General features: G+C 50.0%; 1 protein-coding gene across 1 annotated transcript; it reads right to left on the bottom strand.

Annotated features, from left to right (window-relative positions):
* Positions 1-12,988: 12,988 nt before the first annotated feature.
* Positions 12,989-14,886, bottom strand: LOC101774126 (cytochrome P450 76M5). The gene is made up of 2 exons (XM_004956262.3): positions 13,935-14,886; positions 12,989-13,749 (listed from the first exon to the last, which is right to left on the bottom strand). The coding sequence occupies exons 1-2, from the start codon at positions 14,853-14,855 to the stop codon at positions 13,135-13,137; spliced, it is 1,536 nt and encodes a 511-aa protein (XP_004956319.1). The 5' UTR covers positions 14,856-14,886; the 3' UTR covers positions 12,989-13,134.
* Between the last annotated feature and the right edge of the window lie 12,429 nt (positions 14,887-27,315).

Raw genomic sequence — 27,315 nt, 5'->3', positions numbered from 1 at the left:
GGTAATCCCGTGATCCTTATACGGCAGCTCTTCCTGGTTATACGCGGTAGAAAATTTTGTTTTGTGCTAGCGTAGCCTACCTCGTATCCCAACACCACCCCGTGCCCCGACCAGAACAAGGCCCGGTGCACGGCTCAACAGCTGCGTGGTTCCGCCCGGCTTTGGTGGGACCACTACCGTGCCATGCTGCTGGCCGACCATGCTGTCAGCTGGAACGAATTCAAGACCACTTTTAGAGGGCATCACATTCCAGAAGGTCTTCTGGAATGCAAACTCAATGAGTTCTTAGCCCTTACCCAGGGAAGCCTTGACATTCTACACTACGCACAAGCCTTCAACGACCTGTGCCGCTACGCCAGCTATCATGCGGACACCGACGAGAAGAAGAGGGATAGGTTCCACAGAGGTTTGAGCCTGGAGCTCAAGGAGAGGTTGAATCCCATCAAGGTGGATACCTACAATGAGTTGGTGAATCTGGCCATCTCTCAAGAAGACTGCATGCAAGCCCTCAAGGACGACCAGAAGCGGAAGGCCTCAGTGACATTACCGAGCCCGCCCGCTCGACGATTCAGGATGGTTCCCCCTCAGGTGCCTCACAGGCCATAGCAGTCGGGATGATGGATTGCTCACCCTCCACCACCCGTGGCACCTTGTTTCCCCAGTTTCCAACTACAGGCGCCCCGGTCGACCTTACCATCGCCGCACCTTGTAAATGGCAACCGCTGTTTCACCTGCAGAAATGAAGGGCACTTTGCCAAGGACTGCCCTAGGAACAAGAATCAGCGGCCTGGCCAAAACACCATGACCAACAGAGGAAGAAGGCCCAAGGTGCAAGTTCGCCAAGGTCGGCTCAACTACACCAGCCTGACCGAGCTCCCCGAAGGCGCGCTAGTGATGACAGGTACCTTCCTTGTCCATAATCAAACTGTTGTTGTTTTGTTTGATTCGGGAGCATCCCATAGCTTCATCAGGAATAAGACTGGTGAGAGATGTAATCTGAGCATTGGTCGCACTAAAGGGTCATATGTGATCTCTACCCCGGGAGGGAAGATAGCCTCAGACAAGATAGTTAACCTTGTACCTATCCAGCTAGGCCAAACTCTTTTTAGGGAGAATCTCATCATCCTTCACCTGGAAGGAATAGATATCATCTTGGGGATGGATTGGATGACCCGACACCAAGTGGTTCTAGATGTAGCTACCCGAGCTCTCCACATCAACTCACCCTTGCATGGCAGCTCTACCATATCCTTGACCCACCCTGAGTACGCAACTCCTTGTGCGTATCCTGTATCAGAAGCCCGGATAGAAAACCTTCCTGTTATCCGTGAGTACTCGGATGTGTTCCCAGATGACTTACCCGGCATGCCGCTAGATAGAGATATCGAGTTCGCCATTGAACTGCAGCCCGACACCGCTCCGATATCAAAGAGACCTTATCGGATGCCACCCGCTGAGCTGGCCGAGTTAAAAACCTAGTTGCATGATCTATTGGAGAAAGGCTTCATCCGACCCAGTACTTCACCCTAGGGTTGCCCAGCCCTGTTCATGAAGAAGAAGGATGAAAGTCTGCGCATGTGTGTGGACTACCGACCCCTCAATGCGGTGACTATCAAGAACAAGTATCCACTTCCCCGCATTGATGTTCCGTTTGATCAATTAGCTGGAGCCAGAGTGTTCTCCAAGATTGATCTTCATTCCGGTTACCACCAAATCAAGATCAGACCCTGTGACATTTCCAAAACTGCTTTCTCCACAAGATATGGACTCTACGAGTACCTGGTTATGTCTTTTGGACTCACCAATGCACCCGCCTATTTTATGTATCTCATGAATTTGGTGTTCATGCCCGAACTGGACAAGTTCGTGGTGGTGTTCATTGATGATATTCTGGTGTACTCTAAGTGTGAAGAAGAACATGCCGAACATCTTCATGTGGTTCTTCAATGGTTGAGAGATCATCAGCTCCATGCCAAATTCTCCAAGTGTGAATTCTGGTTAGAGAGTGTCAAGTTCTTGGGACACACCATCTCTCGGAATGGCATAGCAGTTGACCCCAGCAAGGTACAGGAAGTCATGGACTAGAAGCCACCCACTTCAGTTCACCAGATCCAAAGTTTTCTTGGACTAGCAGGCTACTATCAGCGTTTCATCCCGAATTTCTCCAAGATAGCCAAGCCGATGACTGAGCTGTTGAAAAAGAAGGTCAAATTTGTGTGGAACAACAAGTGTAAAGAAGCTTTCGACACCTTGAAACACCTGCTGACCTTAGCTCCAGTTTTAGCTCAACCCGACCCTTCCAGACCGTTTGACGTGTACTGCGACGCCTCTGGCACTGGACTTGGGTGTGTTCTTATGCAAGACCACCGAGTCATTGCCTATACCTCGTGGGCGTTGCGACCTCATGAGCTAAACTATCCGACCCATGATCTTGAGTTGGCAGCAATGATTCATGCCTTAAAGATATGGAGACACTATCTGATGGGCACCCACTGCAATATCTACACCGATCACAAGAGTCTTAAGTACATCTTCACTCAGGCCGACCTCAACATGCGCCAAAGAAGGTGGTTGGAGTTGATAAAGGATTATGATTTGGAAGTGCATTATCACCCAGGCAAGGCCAACGTCGTGGCCGATGCTCTTAGCTGCAAGACTCATTGCAATTGCTTGATGGCAACCAACTTCACAGAAACCCTGTGCCAGGAAATGGGAAAGCTCAGTTTGGAAATTGTTTCCCACGGAACCCTCGGCCATATATCTCTTGAGTCTGTTATAGAGGACCAAATTGGGTCCGCACAGTTAGAGGATGAGGATGTAAGGCGAATCAAAAGGAAGATTTCATGGAAGGATGAAGGGTACAAGCAATTCCGACAAGATGAGAATGGGAGAGTGTATTATGGAAATCGACTTGTTGTACCATACGACCCCAATCTGAAAAAGCAAATCGTAGATGAAGCTCATCTCTCCAAGTTCTTGATCCATCCTGACAGCAATAAGATGTATCATGATCTCCGTCAAACTTTCTGGTGGAGTGGAATGAAGCCAGAGATTGCATGCTATGTTTCGGAATGTGACACTTGCCAACGTGTCAAAGCCAGCCATTTGAAGATAGCAGGTACCCTGCAACCCCTACCTATTCCCTCTTCGAAATGGGAAGACATCAGCATGGACTTCATTGTTGGACTGCCCCTTACATCGCAGTGACATGACTCCATTTGGGTTATTGTGGATCATCTTACCAAGTCTGGCCACTTTCTTCCTGTTCACACCACCTACCTGACCAAGAAATATGCAGAGTTGTATCTTGACCGCATTGTTTCCCTGCACGGTGTGCCTAGGACAATCATATCTGATCGAGGTGTTCAGTTTGTAGCGCGTTTTTAGGAACAACTGCAAGCATCTTTTGGCACCAAGCTCATTCATAGCTCTACCTATCATCCCCAAACCGATGGTCAGACCGAAAGAGTAAATCAGATCCTTGAAGATATGTTGAGAGCTTGTGTCATCCATTATGACAAGAATTGGGATAAGTGCTTACCCCTAGCAGAGTTTTCCTATAACAACAGCTACCAGACTAGCTTGAAGATGGCACTGTTTGAAGCCCTATATGGTCGGAAATGTCGGACACCGTTGAATTGGTCACAATTTCGCGAAAGACAGACCTATGGCCCTGATTTAGTAGTAGAAGCAGAAAAGCAAGTGAGGATAATCCAAGCCAATCTCAAGGCCGCCCAATCTCGACAGAAGAGTTACTCCGACAGGAGAAGGAGACCCTTGCAATTTGACATTGGTGATCACGTATATCTTCTAGTCTCCCCGACCAAAGGAGTGCAACGGTTTGGAATAAATGGAAAATTGGCTCCCCGTTACATTGGTCCTTATGAGATTGTGGAAATTTGTGGACCCGTTGCTTACCAGATCCAACTCCTAGATTAGCTTTCGGCCATACATGATGTTTTCCATGTATCCCAACTGAAGAAGTGTGTCCAAGTTCCAACTGAGGTCTTGGAACAGGAGCAACTTCAAATCGAGCCCGACCTAACTTACACCGAGTATCCAGCCAAGGTCCTCGACCGAAAAGAGAGACATACCCGACGATAGACTGTGAAAATGTACAAGATACTATGGAACAACCACACAGAGGAAGAAGCAACCTGGGAAACAGAAGAGTATCTAACAAACACTTCCAAAGTTTTCTTTCCAACCAAGGAGGTAAGGACTGCACACCCCCACTGGTTACCCTTAGACCCAAATCTCAGGATGAGATTCTTTTTAAGGGGGGTAGGCTGTAACGACCTTGGTTAATCAGCCGAGTTAATCTTCAATCAAAGTCCCTAATCCCGCTGACTCACCTTTTCGTAGCTTAAGCGCTCAAGGTCCGGTTCTCAGTCCCGACCCCTGAAAACCCAACCCAAAACCGCCGGTTCTTTCTAAGTCCAAAGGCAGTGTTCCTTCCAATCTTGGAGCAGTGGAGAACCCAAGACTAACTGGTGGAGCCGCAAATCTTTCCCTGGTTCTCTCGAGGCAGACGCACCTGAGCAGCATGCGCCCGCTTCAGAGCTCCCCTGCCGCGTGGCTTGATCTCTCCGACGCCCGCCGCCTCGCCCAGTCACCGGCCGCGACAGGATGGATCAGCGCGCCCTCCTCCCCAATCGCAGTGGAAGCCCCCTGCAACCCCTTCTGCCTCGCCTCGTCTCGCTCGCGCCCTCGCCGGCCACGCCAAGGTGCCCCGTCGCCGCCGTGGCAAAGTTTTGCCGCTGCTGCGTCAGACCGCCTCGCGACCCGTGCCCATCATCTCACCTGAATCCCTGGTTGCAAGCCCCGATGCCTTCCGGTTTTTCCGCCTCTCCACAGTCGCGCTGCCCACAAGCTCGCTGCGCAATGATGCCTCCCTCGCCAAGCCCGACTCCGGCCGCGACAGCTCCTTTTTCCGCCTTGATAGTAATGTGCCTTGACAAGCCGCTATTTCGCGCTCACCCTGTCACTTCGCCTGCTGCAACCTCGATGGCAGCGCTCTTCTCCCTGTCACACGCCAGTCAAATCCGCCGCTCAACGCGACCAGACCACGCCCGCCTCCGCCAAATCTAAATTCCGGCAAAGTCGCGCCTGCGCCAGCCTTGTCTCTAGTGCCCAATAGCCAAAGACTCTATCTCTAAGGTCCTGTTCCACCGCCCATCGCCGCTCAATTGCCGCTATGGCAGCGCACTCCTGGTCTTCGTGCTGCTCGAAAATCTCTCTCTTCCGCGCAGCTATAAAAAGGCATACCAAAGTCCCACCGGAGTTTCGTTCACCATCGCTGTTTCGCTACCCCTACTCTGAGCGCACTTAAGCACTCCCGTTGAACTCTTGAGAAGTTCCCCTCTCCGCTCAAACCCGCTTCTCCCCAATCCACCAAGTCGTCTGCTCCTCCGTGCTGTGCTAGAGCTTTCTTGTTGCCCACAAGAAGCTCCATCGCCGCCGGAGCACCGTCAAACCTCGCCGCCGCCCAAGCCTTAGCGCTTTAGCCTTTCCGCCCAAGTCTGTTCCTTCTCGACCCCAAAACCTTCACTGGTAGACCTGAAGGTAAGTTGCCGACCCCTTTCCGGTTCGCCCAACCCCTTTTTTCCGCCTTGCCTGACCCTGTCTGTTCGCCGACCCTTATCCACCTTGCCCGAGGGCTCAACTGTATCTTTTCCTTAACTAGAGGGTATCTGTGTAAAATATCGGGGACTTCTCTGTGTTAAGTCTGAGGACCCCGGCATAGTTATTCCTTAACTTTAAGGGTCAGATCTCAAGTTTACCGCCATCCGACCCTTTTATCCTATTCTCCACCAACTAAAGTTGAGCTCCCCCACCTTTTCTGTAGCTTTGCTACAAGTGTCTGAGCTTTAACTTGCAAGTGTTGTTGCAATAACCATCTATAGGCTAACTCCTGCATTTGCATTCGTGTAGAGTTACAACTCGCCGACAGCACCTACGAGCTACACCCGGCGCCTGAAGACGGAGCTGTAGCAGAGCCACCAATCCCAGAAGTCGAAGCAGCAACCGCTGAAGACCAGTTTCCCTCCCCTCCGCTTGAAGGCAAGCCCCGGAGCATGCACCCAACTTTCTAAACTTGCACATGCCTTCCTTCTCATGAATGTGCATTTACGTATAGGAGTTGTTTGCAAGCCTAGATGCATGACATAGTTCCTTTGATCTGAACACTAGTCTGTTGGGTTCAAGTAGTTGCAATGCTTAATAGGACTTGGTAAAAGTCGAGTGGTTTCCTATCACTCGTGAGTTATAGGAGTTGGATGTTCTCTTCTGTTTACAACTATAAGGACAATGGACGGGGCAGGGTTTTGGTGAACTCTTTTGGTGGTCGGCTGATCGCTCCGTCTGTTTACTCAATCTGTTAAGGCCTGATAGTGGTGGTGTTCGTGATCAAGTGTTTGAAAGTACTAATCTCATACCTATTATGGGATGGGGAAGCCTAGTACCTGATTGAACCTAGACGTGAGCGGTTCGATCCACTATCCCTGGAACGAAGTTCCCCTTCGGCCGCACGTGGTGGCAAGTGTTGTCATAGAACGGCAAAGGCCGGGTCTGTGGAACCTTGCACCAAGGGAAGTGGGCCTGACACGGGTTAGGGAATTGATGGGGAAGGCCAACACAGGAAGCGACCCTTGGTGGAGCGTGGATGTTGTGAGGTTAGGTTCACCATGCACGGTTAAAGAACTCGAATCGATTCGTCTGCCTCTCACAGTTTGAGACTGCTTGATCGCTATGCTACACTGAGTAATAAAGGAGTCTGATGATGACATGGTCTTGATGTTAAGCTTGTATACATCAAGTTGATCTATGTTTGCTTAGTGTAAGTTGCCAACATTGACTGGTCAATGAACTTAGAATCTGAGCTAAAACTTTGAAAGCAAGGACCTAACATAGTCGCTTTTGGTAACCAAAAACCCCTCAGCCAAAGAGCCTTGCATGTCTAGAAGTGGGGAAGTAGCTTTTCACCAGTCGGTTAAGTCTTGTTGAGCTTAGCAGCTCAGCCTTGTTTGTGGCTTCTCTTTTCAGGTGAAGTTGAAACCTCCGAGCTTGCTATTAGCACTTGGCCGCCCCAGCTTCCTCCTGGGTGGACGGTCGAGTGGGATCCTTCCTCGGATCGCGGGGAATGGGATCATTGATGTCCTGTCTGGCCTCACCAGGGACATCCGACCCGACGCTTTTACCTTCTGTTGTTTCCTTCAGAACTTGTAAAACTCTGATTTTTAACCAGTGTGTCATGATTGTTAATCAAATGGTGGATTTGTTGTATTCTTTGGAACCACTCACCTTCGTGTGAGCTATGCTAACTCGGTCCTGTTAAGTGGTTAAATCGGATGAAATCCGACAGCACATCGAGTTAACTTGATTAAGGCAGGCGGATCGCGTGTTAAGTGACTTAACCATGCTTTAGTTGAGTTAATCTGAGGTGTTCCACCACAGTTAGGTTCACCTTGCAAGGTTAAGAAACTCGATTCGAATCGTCTGCCTCTCATAGTTTGAGACTGCTTGATCACTATTCTGCACAGAGTAAGAAGTGGAACAAAGGATGATGATTAATATTGATGCTTGATTAAATTGTTTGTTTGGCATGCTTGGTTAGAATGGGTGCTTACCTAGACTGGATAATCAACTAGAACCTGATGATAAAACTTGAAAGTAAGGACCTACTTTAGAAGCTTTTGGCAAAACAAACCCCTTAGCCAAAAAGCCTTGCATGTCTAGGAGTCAGTCGAGTAGTTACCACCTGATGGGTAAGCCTTGGTGAGTATTAGTATACTCAACCTTGCTTGTAGCTATCTTTTTCAAGTGCTGTTGTTTGCTTGGTTGCTAGTGTGACTCGGCCGTCTCAACTCCCTCCGGGTTGGACTGTCAAGTGGGATCCGTCCTCGGTCGGTGAGGATCATGGTGATTGATATCATGGTAGGTTTCACCATGGTATTTTGAATTGATGTTAGACTATTGTTTACTTTTCTGCTGCTTTTAAACTCTAAACCTCTACCTTTATGCTTTTGAACTCTTGAGTTGTAATAAATGAAGTTGGGACCTGTATTAATCTACTTGGATTTTTGTAATCTCTGGACTCAACCTCTTGTGAGTATGCTTTGTTTCAATCCGAGACACGTGGTTTTATCGGGTGAAACCCGATCGACTGCCATTTTAACTTGATTAAAGTGTCTGCTCGCATATGAGGTGATGTTGAGTACACTTTAGTCAGGTTAATTTGGGTGGTTCTGCCACAGACCGACCCCCCGACCGGCCCGACTAGTTCAGGCGCTAGTGCTGGCGCCTCAACCGGTCTTACCGGTAGAGTTGGTGCATCTGCCTTGACTCTCCACTCCTTTTTCTGAGGGATCATGTGTCAGCCATACACCTATGGGCCCACTGGAAGACCTGTACGGATCCACACTAGGAGACATACAGCAAATCGTATCAAGACATGGAGACTACGGTATAGGGTGGTGTAGTCTACATGGACTCCAGAGGACTAGTCGAAGACATGGAAACTACTCCTCCGAGTTAGAGTAGAACTCTCTAGTCAAATCAAACTAGTACTCCTGTACGACAACTACCCTGTAACCCTGCTCCCCTAGTATATAAAGGCGGGTAGGGACCCCCTCAAAACAAGTTCAATCCAATACAAGAAAACAACATACAGGACGTAGGGTATTATGCGATCTAGCGGCCCGAACCTGTCTAAATCGCGTGCCTACGTACACCATCAAGTTCCTGATTTCGGCAATGCCCACCAACCAAAAACTCTACCTCGGATACTACTTAGGTAGGTTGCTAGGTTAAAACACCAACACCATGGGCCTATACTTGCTGAATGCTTCGTCCCTTTGCTTCTCTAGCTCCTGTTCCCTCTTTTCTTGCAGCCTTAACTTTTGCATCTTCCTCCTTTGGGGGCAAGTCAACCCGGGAGGACACCAACTTGGCAAGAAATATTTGGAGCTTGAACTACCGCTACTAGCCTCATGATTATTAGTAGCAAGAGCCTTCTGAACAGTTGACATGACCAGATTGTCTATACCAACAGGTCTTTTGGCACTATTCTCAACGGGGACATCCCTAGACCCAATTTGGATAATAGCTTTCTATGTATCTTTCCCTGAGTCTGTTTTCATCTTCTTAACCTCCCCCTCCTTCTTAGGACGATACACTTGCTTTGGAGGAGGCGTTTTAGGTGTCTGGACAGGCCGGTCTGACTAGTTGGTGTAGACCAATCAGACCGATCAGGTCTGTGCACTGTGACCAGATGAGCGGGGTGCCCACCAACCTTGCATGAGGCGTGAGATCCTGTCCAAAACCGACTTCCTTGATTCTCCCCATTCAGGATGGAAAGATGGTTGCTGTACGGACTGGTAAGGCACCCAGATTACCCTATTGTCATCCCACACTAGGCTTCGGGGATTTGATGCCGGAGGGGCCCAAGATGTGGAGGGGTACTGCTTTGGTTGAGCTTGGTCACTTCTCTATCTTGCCATCGCTCTTGTTGGTGAATCTTGCCTCTCTTTATGAGTAGGTGACCTCATTCTCTTTTTTATTGGCCAATCACTTGTAACGGCCTTTTGCTTGGAATATTTATCCAGAAGTATATCAAAGGTGACCTTTTCCCTGGGGCTACTCTCTTGATCTTTTACCACATTAAGCTTCCAAGTACGAATCTCTGGACACTTTGGTTTCAGCATTCTGGGGCATTCCTATAGCTGACCGGTCTGACCGGCCCCTTGCACCGGCTTGACCGGCTCAGTCTGCCTAGTAGATTTGAACGACTTTTGACAAGATGCCATGGACGTTGCTTGCCCCTCGTGTACAGAAGCTTTCACAATAATTTTAAATGACTCTCTGCCATCTGGAGTCTTTTCATACACCACTTCCCTAGTCAACTCTTTTCCCCTCAAATCGAGCTTCTCTTCCCTGATCACAACATCCTTGCCTTTAGCAGCTTTGGCTTGATGCGGCTGAACCAGTACCTTGGGCTACTGTATGTCCATGGTGTTAACAGAAAACGGTGTCTTGTCCACTTGCATCTCATGAAACATCAAACGGCCTTCATTTATAGCTGATTGAACCTGTCGACGACACACATTGCAATCATTAGTTGCATGAGAAGAAATATTATGAAACTTACAATATGCTTTCCTCTTCAACTCTTCAAGTGGAGGAATAGTATGAGATTTTTTTTAGATGTACAAGTTTAAGCAACTCATCAAAAATACGATCGCACTTGGAAACATCAAAAGTAAATTTCACTTCTTCTTGCCAACAATTATGGGCCGGCTTAAGAGACACACAAGAATATGATTTAGCTTTAGAAGGCCACACAAATTCAGTAACATAAACTTCATTGTCATCGTCGTTCGAGCTATCGGAATCATATTCAATAGCATGCATGTTAGACCGACAAGACTTGAAGCTATCTTTTTCCTTAGCAAGCCTAAGTTCCATTGTCAAAGCCTTCATGATTACTTGTGCAATGGTATGAAGCTCGAAACCCTCTAGCCAATCCCTAATAGATGATTTTAAACCCTTAAGAGCAAGATCGGCCAAATCATTATTGGAAAGTGAGAAATTAAAGCATCGGTTTTTAGTTTCTTTGAATCGTTTCATGTAATCAAAAATAGATTCCTCTTTGCCTTGCCTAACCAATGCTAAATCTATCAATTTTAATTGGAAATTCCCGGTGTAAAAGTGATCATGGAACTTTTGCTCCAATTGATCCCATGAATCAATAGAGCCAGGAGCCAAAGAAAAATACCAAGCGAAAGCGGTTCCAGTTAATGGCAAAGAAAATAAACATGCTCTCAAAGCATTATAATAACCAGCTTCGCCTAGTTGAGCAAGATATTGACTAATGTGCTCCCAGGTAGTTTGGTTATCTTCGCCACTAAATTTAACAAAATCGGGCATGCGCCAGCTGATAGGATATGGGACATAGTCAAAATCAGCATGATATGGTTTTTGATACAACTTCGAATTGCCTGTATCTATGCCGAACTTTCTTTGAATCATAGCCAAAATTTCCTCTTTACATTTTCTGACCTCACTATAAGGATTTGGCTCTTGTAGCATTGGCGCTGATGTATTCATAACATTCAGGTAGGGTGGATTGCCATTCTGAATGCGATGTAAATAAAAAAACACATCATTTGAAATACCCCTAGAAGCAACAATGGTATTAGATATCGGGGGCGACGTGTATGCTATTGTGCTAACCGAGGGAGTATTCACTCCAAGCTCGCTAGTATGGTTAGGAATGACCAAACTAGGCACAAGAGCAAGCAACATAGGGGATTCAGGGACAATCGCAAACTGGCCAGCATGACAGGCCTGACCGGTCAGACCGCCTGCCTGAACTTGTTTGACTGCTTTAGCCGTGTTCGGCTTTGGCGGTTGGACCCGGGGCGGCGTCTGTCCTGCATAAAAGTTCAATGGCGTGCCATATTTAGGGTTTTCGGGGGTAGCCCCTAGGTCTGCCGATGGACTCATAGGCATGACCCCACGCAAATCAACTTGAGAAGAATCGTTTTTATTAGATTCAACAGATCTACCTTCCACAAGTTGGTTCAAGCGATCTACCAAAGAAGTAGGAATCTGATTCTGAACTTTAAAGGCTCTTATGAACTCTTCGTTGATAGCATATTGATCGAGGGGGAAGTTACTTACAATGGATACTTCCTCGATCATGTTATCATTCATCTTGATCATGGGCATCTCGAAGTCTCGTGCTCTTCTCGCTTTGCCCTTGCGATCTTTCTTGAAGCCCACTAGATACCGCATCTTCACGTAGTGTTGGAGCACCGCGATGTTCCGCTGCTCCTTGCTGAGATCCTCCACAGAAGCCTCGATGATATTGTTTTTGTTAATCTCTGTAGTAGATCCCATCTTGCTAGGGTTTTCTAGAATGGTTTTTAGATCTTTTTCCCCAGCGGAGTCACCAAAATGTGTTGGCGCTTTTTCTAGCCAACACATGAGCACGCTTGTTCTTGCGTAGATCAAAAGATCACCTTGTCGGGGCTTCTGCACCTGACTAGTCCATCCGGTCAGGGGGTCCAGTCAGGCCGGTCCTCGCAGAGGGACCACGAAATCCTACATTCACCATCTCGGGAGGGACCCCGTCGAAGTTGGCGAGCCTAGGGTTGCTCTAAGATCAGTCAGGCCACTCAGAACATCCTCAAAAGTTATTGGGACACAGGAGGAAAGCAAGGTGGTTGGAAAAGCTAGGGTTTGGAGATAAAAAGATAGATAAAAGTGTTTGTCGATTGGATGATGATCCTCAATCGGCCAGGACCCTTTATATTTATAGGGTGGGAGGTCTTTTCCTGTAAGGAAGTCTCGTTTCAACTTCAATTCGGCCAGGACTCTAATATTCGTCCCAGACTCTTGGTTTAACGTGTGGAGGGCCGTAGCGCGCGTGGATACGTTCCTACCCACGACTTCGACGACGTACGCGCCTGCATGAGGGATTGCACCAGGCCCGCCTGGGATTCTGACCAAGCCGACCGCGCCAGCAAGCGCCCGACCGTGCCAGCGACCCAGCTGACCGCGCCAGCGATCACACCGACCGTGCCAGGGACCGCTCAACTACACCGGCGTCCGCGCCGACCATGCCTGCGACTGCCCGACCGCGCTAGCAACCGTGCCAACCGCGCCAGCGACTGCCCGACCGCACCGGCGACCACCCCGACCGCGCCGGCGACCTCCCCGACCGCACCAACCACGCCAATGATCACCCTGACCACGCCAGGGATCGCGCCGACCACGCCAACGATCGCCCCGACTGCGCCAACAACCGTGCCGACTCCTCCGACCGCCCGAGATCCGCCAGGCTGGTCGGCATTGCTGCCACGTTTAGGCTCCAACACCACCCAACTGACCCGTGCTATGTCGTCCATCACGCCCCAAGTCCAACAGCATGCATCCAACTACAAAAGGCACCGACATCACATGGCATGCATGGGACACAGATAGCTGTTCATCATCTTCATTCACGAAAGTGTTTTTATTTAGATTGGTCTTGATGACATTACATAGTCTGCATATGTATATTCTTATATAAAAATACGATTTGTGGAGCCGCCTGACAATTGAGAACCGAGATATTTATCAGTGCATGCATCAGTGGCAAACTGGCGTTGGCACGGCCTTTAGTGGTGTAACCATGTTAAGGGACGTGGAGAATCGTTCCCTGACATCCACATCGCACGGTTGCATCCCGTCGTGTAGACTCCACTCGAACGCGTGCAGCACAGATGCAAGGATCAGCGTCAGCGACCTCGTCGCCATCGGCATCCCAGGGCACAGCCTCCTCCCAGACCCAAATGGCAGGAACGCCGTGTCCCCGCCCCGGAAATCCAGACCCGTCCCTCGGAACCTCTCCGGCATGAACGCCTCCGGCTGCTCCCAAGACGCCGGATCACGCATGATGGCCCACACGTTGACGATCACTATGGTGCCCTTAGGCACCACGAAGCCACCGACCTCCGCGCCGTCGGCCATGGCCACGTGCGGCATCATGATAGGGCTCGGCGAGTGCAGCCGCATGATCTCCATCACCACAGTGCGGAGGTAGGGCAGCTTGTCGATGTCGGATTCGTCTGGATACTCCTTTGCGCCGAGCACTTCCTGCAACTCGCCGCGCACTTTTGACATAACGGCCGGATGCCGGAGTAGCTCGGCCAGCGTCCACTGCACCGTAAGCGAGGTCGTAGCTGTCCCGGCCACGAAGAGATCCTTGGCAGAAGAAATGGTTCAGCTGAGTAGGCTAGAACTCGTACAGAGTGCTGTGCAGCCTCCAATGATGCTAAATTATAAGTACAAAAAAAAGTATACGCTAAACTATTATGTCATGCCTTGATGACTCATAATCTTACTACCATTGATGTCTTGATGAAAAAAATACTTAGAATCGTCCTTACCAAAAGAAATGAGTTGACTGACTGAAGACTGAACTGATCCTCTGAGTGAAGCCGGAGGAGCACATCTAAAAAATCAACTTTCTTTTCGCCTCCTGCACTCTGACGGCGACAAATGACACGGTCCATGAAATCATAGAGCTTCTTCATGTACACCGTGTTGTTCCGCCGGCGGCTCTGAAGGTCAAGCGGGGCGAGCACGGGGAAAAGGTCCGACAAGTTGGGCTTGGTGATCTCCTCGATCATGTCATTGATCAGCGTCTCGAGCTCCTGCGCATGGTCCGAGCTCAGATCGGCCACATCCTCCGAGAAGAGCACGTTGGACATCAGGTTGAGCATCCCCGAGAGCACGACGCTGCCGACTTCCACCGCCTGGCCGGCATAGCGGCTGCGGAGGAAGCCAACCAGCTCCCTCACCTTCTCCTCGCGCACGGCCTTGGTGGCGTCCAGCCCGCGTGCCGAGAAGAGGTGATTGTTGCACACGGCGCGGAGGCGCTTGAAGAGCGGGCTGCTGGCCGGGAGCCACAACATGGAGAGCTCGTGGCTTCCAAGTGCGCGCGCAGCGTCGTTGACGGCCCGCCCGACCAGGATGTGGTCGTGCTTCTGCAGCACGTCGCGAGCGGCAGCGGCGGAGGAGACCACGATGGCGTTGCTCGTGCCGAGCTTCAAGGACATGATAGGGCCGTACACCCCGGCGAGCCTGGCCAGGGCGTGGTGCAGCTCGGCGCCACGGAGGTCCAAGATGTTACCGAGGAGTGGGACTCTTGCTGGGCCGGGAGGCCGCCGCGCATTGCTGGTGCTCGTGGCTTTTCCAGAGACGAGGATTTTGTGGACAAGGAAAAAGCCAACAGAAATGCAGACGAGAAATAGTATAGCTGAAGCATCCATTTCGATTACTAGGCTCTTGGCCCGGTTGAGGTTCATAGTTTTCTAAAGGCTGCTCAAACTTCTCTTGTTGTCATCCAGCCTCGCGCCCTCTCTTAAATAGAAGATGAAGCCCCAAATAAAATACTTCCGGATAGCAAACCCAAGTTTTTAGAAGAAACGTCTACAGGTTCAGAAAGGTCCCACGTATACAGCTCTATCCCTGTCATATGTGAAGTAGAGTCATGAACACTGAGTACGTTTCCCAGGAATATATGCTACCACCACAAATATTCCATGCATGTTTTTGACCTATGTATGTGTGCTTTGACCTTTGCATGCCATTATATCGTTGTTGTGACTGAGTGTACATGCGAATATTGGTGTACCATGAAACGGTGGGTGACACTAAAAACCATCAGGTAGTCCTGCATTCCTCCATGCATGTTTTTTGTTTTTTGACTGGTTGCTTGTTGTCGCCTGTTAATGTTGGATCTTGATGGTTTTGTATCTTCCCAGTGGCGCAGGCGCCCCTCTCCGACGACGACCTCATGGATGCCACCAAGCAGGCGGGTGGCGCGATCACAGCACCTGCTGATCCGCTACTGTTCACCCCAATCACTGGTCGTTTTGGTTCCCCATGGATCAGCAAAACCATAATATTCATTGTGTGGAACGCTCGCGGACTGAATGCACGAAGTCGCAGGGACATGCTCCGCGAGGTTGTGGCTGATGCAAATGCGTCAGTAGTATGTGTTCAGGAAACAAATCTCAGTGTAATTGATCGCTTCCTAATTAGTGAAATTCTTGGGCCGCGGTTCTCAAGCTTCGCCTACCTCCCGTCGAATGGCGCCAGTGGTGGAGTTTTTATTGCGTGCCGCTAACTGGAAGCCACTTGTGCAACACGGCACATTGGAATGTTCTCCACGTCCGTCCTCGTTGACTTGGGACTGGATACCGATCAACGGTGTCTCACCTCGGTATACGGTCCACAAACGGATATCGACAAGATTGAGTTCTTCCAAGAGCTCCGTTCAATCCAAAACTCTATCTCCTGCCCATGGATGATTGCTGGCGACTTCAACCTCACCCTTGATGCTACGGACAGGAACAACCTCAACATCAACAGGCGGAATATGGGATGTTTCTGCCGCTTCGTGGACGAGATGGAGCTGAAGGCTGTACACCTACATGGCAGGAGTTTCACCTGGAGTAACGAACGTGAACGTGTGCGACACTGCAAAAACTATCGTGTACTGGTGTCCATGGATTAGGAGCTCACATTCCGCAATTGTTTCCTCCAGGCCCTATCCTCTGACATGTCGGACCATTGTCCACTGCATCTCCTGACAAATGCCGCATTTCAATCCAAGCGCCGCTTCAACTTCGAAAATTGGTGGTTCAAGATCCCAGGCTTCATGGAGTCAGTCGAAAAAAGTTGGCACTGCCCTGCTACTATGGTGGATCCCTTCGGGAGCATCGACCAGATGCTGAAGAACACAGCACGGGAGCTACAAAGCTAGTGCCACCTGTTAGTGGGATAGATCAAAGCACAGCTTCTCATGGCCAAGGAGCTCGTCCTTCGGTTTGATTGTGCACAGGACATGAGGCAGCTCTAACCTGAGGAATCCCAACTTAGGCACGAGCTTAAGTGCAAGATCCTCGGGTTATCATCCCTGGAACGCACGATGGCGTGCCTACTGTCACTGCCATGAACTTTCTCCGTTTGATTTACTGACAGATTGAATAAAGAAAAAGGAATCCGTCAGCAATAGGTCTTACGTCCCAAAGTTGTGAGCATCATTTGTGCTTAATTGATCATCATAGTCATGTATTTGTTTAAGTGCACATATTTATTGTTTATTGTTGAAAATTCAACTTGTGAAGCAACTCAAATTTTTGCTATTCAACTGTGCCTCCTGTTAGTTTATTTAAATACTAGATGCAATTTGATGATTTTACAGTATTTTTACATAATTTTTTAGTGATGTTTTTCCGTATTAAAAATTCGTTTAACTTTCAGTTTTAGCTGTTTCCTTTCGTAAATTGCGTGAAAATCTGAGCAGCTCTTGAGGTGATTCTTGCGGTGTTGTGTTCTTTGCATTTTTATCTTTCAAATTTGGGAGACTTTTAGATGCCTCTAGCTGGGTCTTTTGAGTGGGGGAAAGTTGAACGGTTTGAAATCAGCCGGCCCTACGCGTCAGCATCTCCTTCTCCTTCCTCCCGCTCCTCTCTCTGCCACTGGTCAGGCGGCCAGAGCTCGCTAGCCACGTCGTCGCCGTACACCGGCCGGCAAGTCCCCTGCTGTCCGTGTTTTAGACCGGCAACCCGCCTAGGGGGTACCCTAGGTGGTCTTTTGTGCGGTAAGGATCGTCGAGAATCAAGGAATCAATGGTGACGCAAGGAACACGATTTAGACAGGTTCGGACCGCTAGATCGCGTAATACCCTACGTCCTGTATGTTGGTGTGTATTGATCTTGGATGAACTAGAGTTGTTCTGTTTGAGGGGGGTCCCCGCCCGCCCTTATATACACGGGAAGGCAGGGTTACAAGTCCGAGTCCTAGTCGAGTACTATTACAGAGTTCTACTCGGTATGCCCCGAGTAGTTTTCCATACACATACTTGACTAGTCCGAGTGGGATACGCCTATCCCTTGTCCTGATCATATCCGAGTACGCCCCTTAGTGGGCCGTCCAAGGTCTACTCGTGGGCCTGGGGTGCATGCCTGATAAGCCCTCGAGTACTTTGTAGTCATGCACCACAGTCTTGGTTACTGTGGGCACTATCCGAGTAGTTCGTCGTAGAGGTTGCGGACCAAAGTGCTTGAGTACTGTCGCGTGGCTGGAAGGTACTCTTCTTGTTCCTTCGAGTTGTTTATGTTCCTAGAATTTTTATATGGTAGTGCGATGTCAATCGCACTCCATATGGAGTAGCCCCCGAGCCTTAGGTTGAGTCGAAGAGTCAGGCTTAGGGTCAATCCTACTTTTTGCCTATTTTACCCTTGGAAATCTTGAAAAAGAAAAAACTAACCATCGGGTATGGTACCCGTAGCCCCCGAGCACTTAGGCGATCTCTGTCATTGAAGTGGTCAGCAATCCGTTGTAAAGAGTAGTCGTTGGGTGTTTAAGGCAATTAATCCGCTTAAAATCCGTCAGTTGCGTAACTGACGCTAGGAATCCGGAGGTGGTGGAGATAAAACCGGAGGGCCCCCTTTCGGTTAAGTTTACGCCCTGCTGTAATCAAATCTATTGTTCTTCCTCCCTTGCGCAAGTGCCACCGCCGCCATTGCTGCTCCTTGAGAGAGATCCGAGAGTGAGTGCCTTTTGTTGAGGTTGAAATCGGCGGATGCGCTCCAAGAAGATGGGCAAGAAACCCGAGAAGATCTAGGGCAAGGCTTCGGCGGCGGGCAAGGTGAAGTCCAAGAAGGGGAAGGAACTGGTGTTGCTGGCGCCGAAGGTGGGGCCGACAAATTAGACTGCGCCGCCGCCACCTGGAGCGACGTGGCAGCATTCGGTGATGAAGGAGGAAGCCGTGGAGGCGCTAGTCGATGCCAAGCTTCTACAGACGAAGGAGGTGCTCGAGTGGCACCCAACTTTTGCGAATGCGTGGCAATTTGAAGAACACCCTAGCGAGATGGTGATGCTTGCACACTTCATGGAGAGAGGGTTGGCAGTGCCCACCTCCAACTTCTTCAGAGGTATCCTCGAGTACTACAAGCTCCAACTTGTTCATTTGAACCCCAATGGTGTGCTACATTTGTCCATTTTCGTATACCTCTGCGAAGTTTACTTGGGAGTTCCTCCAAGCCTTGAGTTGTTTAGGAAGTTGTTCCGCTGTAAACCTCAGCCAAGTGCACATAGGATAGAAGTCTTCGGAGGCGCCAGGTTCCAACTCAGGAACTCGGGCGCATATATTGAGTACAACTTGACCGACTCCCATGGGGAGTGGAAGAAAAGGTGATTCTACATTAGGAACCATGATCCTCGCTTGCCTGTGGTTACTGGCCACGCGCTGAAGCATGTAGAGAACTAGGTGAGCGAACCCAAAGACACCTTGGAGATTGACCACTTGATGCAGCAGATTACCGAGTTGAAGGCACTCGATCTTACTAGGATTAATGTGGCGGCCAGTTTTCTGAAGAAAAGAGTCCAGCCGCTTCAGAAACGTGCTCACTCGGGGAGTGAGTACACAGGTCTTAATGATCCATCGCGTATGTCCGATGAGGATATATCCGATGATGATGTAGAGGCGCTGCTGGCCAAGTTCTTCAGGAACTACCAGGGAGTACCAGTGATCCTTGCAGCTCTTCAGCAGTATGATGCCTGGTATGAGCCAGAAGTGGTATGTTCTGGCACTTGACTTGTACTTTTTGACTTGTGTGATATTTGTTATTAATATCAACTTGTTTTTTTTGTAGTCTCGAGTTCTTTCCGGCTACTTGGCACAGTCGGAAGAAGAGGAGGAAACTGTTGTTGAGGAGTCGGAGGATGAGCCCTCCCCTCCTGTGAAGAAACGCGGAGTAGTCCACAAAATATCTGCGGCTAAGTCTGCTTCAACTCTTGAGAAGTCTCGAGGTACAAAGGTATGTAGTCGTGTACTTAATTGTAGCTTATGAATTTGAACTTGCAATCATTGTGACTACTTTGTCTTGTTCAAAAAGGCTGTTGATACGGCACTTGGTGATGACGAGGCTGCTTCTGGAGAAGTAGTGGTGACCGACCCAGGCATCGGTATTGCATCTGTTGAGGAGGTACCAGAGAGAGTGCCGTCAACAGATGCTAGAGTAGCTCCCGAGCTGACCGCACAGGCTCCACCGGCTACCACACTGCCAGTTACTGACCAGGCAGTCCTGGGGTTGCCCGCCAGAGTAGCAGGTGTTGCGAAGGAGGTATCGCCAGTAGTCGCTACTGGTTCCTTGTTGTCCAGTGTAATCGCTAGTGGTAAGCTTTCTGTCCCGACTAGTTTCATTTGTCCGAGTTGTATTGTAGTCTTGACTTCTATTTCCCAGGTCTTGGCGAGAAGACAGCGCCGACAGCTGTTCCTGCGGTGCTGAGTACTCGGCCACCTATTGCCGAGAAGAAACGTGTGCGATTTCTGCCACACTCAACTCGGTGAGCTTGTTTGTCTTGTCTATATCTTTAAGTTGTCTTGAAGTCGTATAATGACGTATTTTGATGCAAAGATGCAGAGGAAACTATCCCTGTAGAGACAGAGGTAGAGTCGGATCCCCCGACTACTTTATGTGCTCCCTTGGAAGATTTGATTGTTGATGAAGTACCCGAAGTCGATGCCGGTCGCCTTGGAGCTACTATGTCTATGCTTCAAGATGTCATCCGTTTGGTGGAGGTCCCTGCCGCCGCGTCGGGTTCGGGAAGTGCTACCTTATCAACATCCACTGGCGGATCTCTAGCTATAGTGGGTATGGAAAAATCCAAAGAGGCAACTGCTCCAGGTATGTCTCTGTAGTCCTGTTATTGTAGTCGTAGCAATCAGGTGACTGATGATAAATGTTTTAGGTGCCACTTTGGGTGCGACTCCTCATCTTGCGGAGAGTACTCAAAGACCAGTATTTAGCCTGCCATCTAACTCAGAGTTCCAGAGGGCCGTCGATGTTTTTTGGAGCTTCCAGGTGAATTTCCTGTGCTTTGTTACGTAGATTGAGTAATTGTGAGGCCTTTGATTGATCTCACACACTTTGCACACTCGGACCCTTCAGGAACGAAGTCATCAATTGGAGTAGGAATGTGCCCGACTTACAAAAGCCTTAAGGGTTCACGAGGTTGGAGCGAAGTCTTTTGCTGTGGAATGGTCGGATCACAAAGTCCTGCAGCAAAAACTGGAGAGCCACTACAAGTCTTTGAACAAAAAGTATCAAGGTGAGTACTTTGCATATTCCAAGTATGTCCGATTGTAGTCAGCTGTGGTTGAACTTGTCTATTTTGCAGAGCTCAAGAGGCAAGAGGCGGCTACAAGGAGCCAAGTCCTCGACTGGAGAAACGCGCATGATCGAGTGGCAGATGGAGCTGAACGTCTTCGCGCCGCGCTGGCTGAAGCACAGGCTGCTTGCGAGCATCAGCGGGACAGGAAGATGAAGAATGGCGTGATGCTTGCTATCGCCATGGTGGCATGCAGAGATCATGCTCAGACCATGGGAAGACTCTGAGGCAAACTCCAAGAGTTGACTGAGGCAGCTCAAGATTTGGTGAATGCCATAGCCTCCGTGGAAGAGGGCGCAGGACCTCAATCGCTAGTCAAGCGATTGAAGGCGGGTAAAGTGGCAGGTCTCTGCAAAGCTGTTTGCAAATAGGTCCTTGCTGTTGTGAAGTCATACTACCCGAGGGCGGACTTGGTGGTAGCTGGTGACGGGGTGGCTCGCAACTGCACAGAAGAAGCATATGCGCAGTACCTCGAGGAGGCGGAGCCCATTGCGTCCAAGATGTCGGAGTTTGTCTCTCCAGAGGAGCCTTGAGCTTTTTTATGTACTCTTGTAGTTGTTTCGAGTACTTTGAACGATACTCTTAAGAAATGAATGCTGGTTCTTTCTTTAGTTGCTTGAAGTAGTTGTCTTGATGTGGGTGAGGAGTAGTTCGCTCCGTCTCACCCGACCCAAGGTCCCGGGGTCGGGTGAGCCCGACCCCTTGAGGGAAAAACTCCGCCTCGCCCGACCCAAGGTCCCGGGGTCGGGTGCGCCCGACCCCTGAACAGAGGGTCGGATCCTTCCAAGCCCCCGAGACAATGATGTGAGCGCAGGTCGTGCTTGGCTAGAGTAGTTCGGAGTTTCGAGTAGTCACAATGCTGTCGAGTACTCTACTTTTGAGGGTGCACAGGTGTACTGTACTTTTTTGTCCTTTGTAGCGTGAATGCTTTCATGTGGGAAAAGTTAGAGGTCGTCAGACTCATTGATCATGGGCACATAGTAACTCCTGGGTGGGTGGTAGTTGTAGCGCTTGGCTATAAATAGATCCCCTGGAGGTCGACCCGAACCAAGTTTCTGAGTAGCCATGGATTGCCTTCGGTTGTTGTTGTTTGGGTGTAGAGAGCCGTCAAAGAGTGCACCGGTGCTAGAAGATTCCTCGTAGATTGAGGCCACCTTCCCTCCACAGACTCCTGCGCTCGTAGGGATAGCCGCGATGCTAGAAGAATCCTCGTAGGAGGTTTCATCGCGCGCCTCATCTTGCAGCTCGTGATCCAATGGAGTACGCGCTGGAACTCGCGAGTGATAGGTGATGAGTGTTGCGGTCTTTATCCTACTCTCTTAGAGGTGGAGGTGTGGCCGTAGAGGGGGTTGGCTGGGCGAGGCTAGCAAAAGAGCAGCCTTGGTTCCTTCTTGGTGCAACGCGAGGGATTCATCATTGCCACTGTCAAGGCAATTGCGATGCAAGAGTTCCTGGCATTGCCTTGGGTAGAGGACCTGGATATGGCTGCATTTTGCGCAGCTTCCTTGCATGTAGGCCCTTCCCATTGTAGTCGGCAGACCTGAGTGGCCTTGTGATATTGTAAAAGCCTGAGGCTTAAATGCAGCCCTCCAGTAGGCAGTTGCTTGTAGTCCTTTTGTATTTCGAGTACTTTTACTAGTATGTAACTTGTTGATGTATCTTTGGTCCTGAGTAAAGAATTACTCCGTTGAACCTTTGTACCGGGGCCGTGATGGCTGTGGAGTTGATAATCTTGAGTCAAGACTAATGTATCTTGAAGTCGGTAGTTGAGTTGTTAGCTCGAGTAGTCAGCATGAGTTTTTGCCTTGAAGCGATTACTCGGGTACTGCTATGGGTAGTAGTGACAAATGTGTTCTATATTCCAAGAGTTTGGTACTTGTTCTCCTGAAAACTCTTGCAGTCTGTAAGATCCAGGTTCCATAACCTTTGATACAATGTAAGGACCCTCCCTTGGTGAATTGAGTTTATGCAACCCTATTGTGTCTTGGATTCGCTTGAGGACCATATCGCCCAAGTTGAAAGATCGTTCCTTGACGTTACGGTCGTGGTAACGCCTTAAACCGTCAAGGTATCTGGCAGATTGCACTAGTGCTGCGCATCTTGCTTCTTCTGGACTGTCTAGATCTGTTCGCCTTGTTTCTTTTGCCAACTCTTCGTCGTATTGTTCGACTGAGGGTGATTGCCACATGATGTCAGCGGGTAGTATGGCTTCTGAGCCATACATGAGAAAATAGGGCGAGAGCCCAGTAGTCTTCCATGGTTGGGTACGTAGTCCCCATAGAGCATTGGGTAACTCTTTGAGCCATTTGCCACCTTTGGTGTTGCCGACGTCGTGTAGTCTTTTCTTGAGGGCGTCAAGTATCATGCCATTGGCACGCTCGACTTTTCCATTGGCTCGCGGGTGAGCGACCGAGACTTAGCGGACGTTGATGCCGTTATTCTCGCAGTATTCCCAAAAGTTGTGATTGTTGAAGTTTGACCCTAGGTCTGTGATAATCCTATTGGGAAAACTGTAGCGGTGTACGATTTCATCCAAGAAGTCGAGGACCCGGTCTGCCCTGGGGCAAGTGACTGGTTTGACCTCGATCCACTTGGTGAATTTGTCGATTGCCATGAGTACTCGGTTGAATCCTCCTGGCGCAGTTGGTAGTGGCCCTATCATGTCGAGCCTCCAGCAGGCAAACGGCCATGTTGGAGGTATTGTGACTAGCTTGTAGGCCGGTACATGCTGCTGTTTGGTAAAGAATTGAGAATCTTTGCACTTCTGAACTAGCTGTTTAGCGTCGGCCAGAGCCATTGGCTAGTAGAAGCCTGCTCTGAAAGCCTTGCCAACTATTGTCCGCGAAGAGGCGTGGTTACCACAAATTCCTTTGTGAATTTCCTCTAACATTTCTTGGCCGTCTTCCCAGGTAACGCACTTCATGAGTACCCCGGATGATGCACCTTTCCTGTAGAGCTTGTCTCCGACTAGAACGTAACTTTTTACTTGCCGGGAGATTTGTTCAGCCTTATTTTTGTCAGATGGTAGCTTGTGATCTTTGATGTAGTCGACGAAGGGTGTCCTCCAGTCGACTTCTATCATCATGATTTCTCGAGTGACATCAGTAGTCTGGACCACTGGCGGTGTGACTTGTTTAGGTATGGATGGCTTGTGTAGTTCGTGTACGAAAATTCCTGCTAGAACCTCTGCACGAGTTGAGCCCATTTTTGATAAGACGTCGGCGGCTACGTTGTTGTCGCGGACGATGTGGTGAAACTCCAAGCCTGAGAACTTGTTTTCCAGCTTACGGACTTCTTTGCAGTAAGCGTCCATGTTATCTTTGTTTCGGTCCCACTCGTCATTGACCTGATTTATAACAACTAGTGAGTCGCTGTACACCAGTAGTCTTTTGATGCCGAGGGATATTGCAAGGCGAAGGCCATGTAGCAGTGCTTCGTACTCGGCTTCATTATTAGATGCCTCCCAGAAGATTTGCAGTACGTATTTTAGCTGGTCTCCCTTGGGGGAGATGAGGAGTACGCCTGCACCGGCCCCTTCAAGTTTGAGGGACCCGTCGAAATACATTACCTAGTGCTCCGGCCGCTCAACTGGTGTTGGTACTTGGTTTTCAGTCCATTCAGCCACGTGTGGCGGATCCACTTCGGATTTGCTTGATGAAACATGATTCAGCCGCCTGATATGCGACACTCATGCCTTAACCAAGTAAACATGAAGCGCCGTCGAATTTCATCCGATTTAACCACTGAATAGGACCAAATAGCAAACTCACACGAGGGTGAGCGGTTCTAGAGAATACAACAAGTCCACTGAGTTAAGCAAATTTAAACATTTTAGTTCGGCCATAAAACAACATCAGAGTTTACAAGGTTTAAAAGAAAACGACAGAAGGTAAAACAACAAGCGGAAGCTACTTCGTCGGGGTCGGACATCCCTGGTGAGGCCAACCGGGATGTCAGTGGTCCCTCTCCTCGTCGTCCGAGGAGGGATCCCACTCAACCGTCCAACCCGGAGGGAGTTGGGGCGGCCAAGCGCCAACAGAGGAGGGCTCAGGAACAGCAACTTCACCTGAAAAAGAAGAGCCACAACAAGGCTGAGCTACTAAGCTCAACAAGACTTAACCGACAGGGAGGAAGCTACTCCACCACTTCTAGACATGCAAGGCTTTTTGGCTGAGGGGTTTGTTTGCCAAAAGCGCTAGGGGTATCCCTACTTTCAAGTTTTAGCTCCGGTTTTAAGTTCATTATCCAATCTAAGTTAGCAACTTACTCTAAGCAAACATAGAACCAACCAAAGGGTATACATATCATCATCAAGACCATGTCATCATCAGATTCCTTTGTTACTCAGGGTGACATAGCAATCAAACAGTCTCAAACTGTGAGAGGCAGACGAATCGATTCGAGTTTCTTAACCATGCATGGCAAACCTAATCTCACGACATCCGCGCACCACAAGGGTCGCTTCCTGTGTCGGCCGTCCCCATCAATTCCCAGGCACTCGTCAGGTCCAAACTTCCCTTGGCATGCAATGCTCCACAGTCCCGGTCTCTACCGTACTGTGACCGCACTTGCGCCCACATGATGCACCATGGGAACCTCGTTCTAGGGACAGCAGGGGTATAAGCCACGCCCTAGTTCAATCAGGTACTAGGCTTCCCCATCCCATACTAGGTATGAGATTAGTACTTTCAAACACTTGATCACGAACACCACCACGGTCGGGCCTTAGCAAGTTTCATAGACAGATGGGGCGATCAGCCGACCACCAAAGAGTTACCCAACACCTTGCCCCGTCCATCGTCCTTATAGTTGTAACAGAAGGAAAACAGCCAACTCCTACAACTCGCGAGTGACAGGAAATCACTCGGCTTTTACCGTTTCCTATTTAAGCAAAAGCATCTACTCGGTCCAACAGCTAGTGTTCAGGTCAAGGGAAAACTAAGTCATGCATCTACGGTTCCAAACAACTCCTATACGTAAATGCACAAGCATGCTAAAGAAGGCATGCACAAGTTTGGTAAAACACAGGGGATTCATGCATCCGGGGCTTGCCTTCGAACAGGGAGGAGGGAAGCAGCTCTCCTGCTTGGGCGGTGTCGGCTTTTGGAGGCAGGAGCTCGGCTACACCTTCGTCTTCTGGCGCCGGGTGCAGCTCGTAGAAGCCGTCGGCGAGACGCAGCTCTACACGAATGCAATGCATTGGTTAGCATTTAGACGGTTATTTCAACAGCATCACTTTCAAGTTTGAGCCCAGAAACTTGCGGCAAGTTACGGGAGGGTAGGGAGGTTCGCTTGAGTTGGTGGAGATCAAGATATAAGGGTCGGATGGGAAGGAACTTATGAGCAGACCCTTAATCTAGAGGAATAGATGTGCTACGGGTCCTCAGACTTAACGCTGAAAAGTCCCCAAGTTTTACACATACACCCTCGGTTCAAGGAAAAAGATACAGCCGAGCCCTCAGGCGAGACGGACAAAGGGTCGGCAGCTTACCTTCGTCTTGCACATGAAGCTTGGGGTCGGGAAAGAACAGGCTTGGGCGGGAAGACTAAGTCTTGGGACAGCGGCGAGGATGTCCGGTGGTGCTCCGGCGGCGGCGGTGCTTCTTGTGAACCACAAGCAAGCTCTGTGCAACACGGGGAGCAAGAGGCTGGGCGGATTGAGAGAGCGGTGTGGAGCGGAGAGGAGAGTTCTTCAGAACTTAGGCGATGGCGCTGTGAGCACGAACAGGGAGCAAAGCGGGAGGGCAGCGATGGCGAAGGGGGAACTCCGGCAGGGCTCCGGCATTCCCTTTTATAGCTGCGCGGAAGAGAGAAGGTTGGACGGCGCAAGGACCGGGGAAGAAACGATGGAGTGCGCTGCCGAGGTGGCGATTGAGCGACGAGGGTGGTGGAACAGGACTTCGGGGATGACACCGGCTATCATTGGGCACCGATGACAGGGCGGCGCAGGCGCGGGTTTGCCGGTGGGTGGTTGAGATTTGGCGGAGACGGGCGTCGCTGTGCGGTGGATCTGATGGAAGTGACCGCGGGAACGATGCTAGAAACGAGGGCGCACAGGTGAGAAGACAAGCGGCTACGGTCGCGCGGGCGAGCGCGGAGCAACAGATTGTCGGGGGCGGAGCTCTGACAGGGCGGGAAAGGAGCTGTCGCTGCCGCGGTCTGGGTTGGCGGAGGAGGAATTGTCGCGTAGCGCGGACCGGGGCAGCGCGACTGTGGAGGGGTGACGGAAAAGATGGGCGGCGTCGGGCCCTGTAGCCAGGATCTGGCGAGGTGCTGATGGGCATAGGCGGCGAGGTGCTGCAGAAAGGGTAGCAGAGGAGCTTCCGTTGCGATTGGGGAAGGGGGCGCGAGAATCCATCCGGTCATGGCCGACGACGAGGCGGAGCGGCGGGCGTCGGAGGAGTTGAGCCACGTGGCAAGGGAACTCTAAAGCGGGCATGCAACTCAAGTGCGCCTGTCACGGGAGATCTGGGAGAAAGATCCCATGGGTCCCCGGTCAGTCTCGCTTGGTCCACTGCTCAGGTCGAGAGGGATACGGTGGGGAGACTTAAAAGGATCCGGCGGTATGGGTTTGGGGTCGGC

This window comes from Setaria italica, chromosome II, assembly GCF_000263155.2.
Source record: "Setaria italica strain Yugu1 chromosome II, Setaria_italica_v2.0, whole genome shotgun sequence".
Taxonomy (NCBI): Eukaryota; Viridiplantae; Streptophyta; class Magnoliopsida; order Poales; family Poaceae; genus Setaria; species Setaria italica.
The sequence above is the reverse complement of the archived record's forward strand: the minus strand, read 5'-3'. Positions and strand labels throughout refer to the sequence as shown.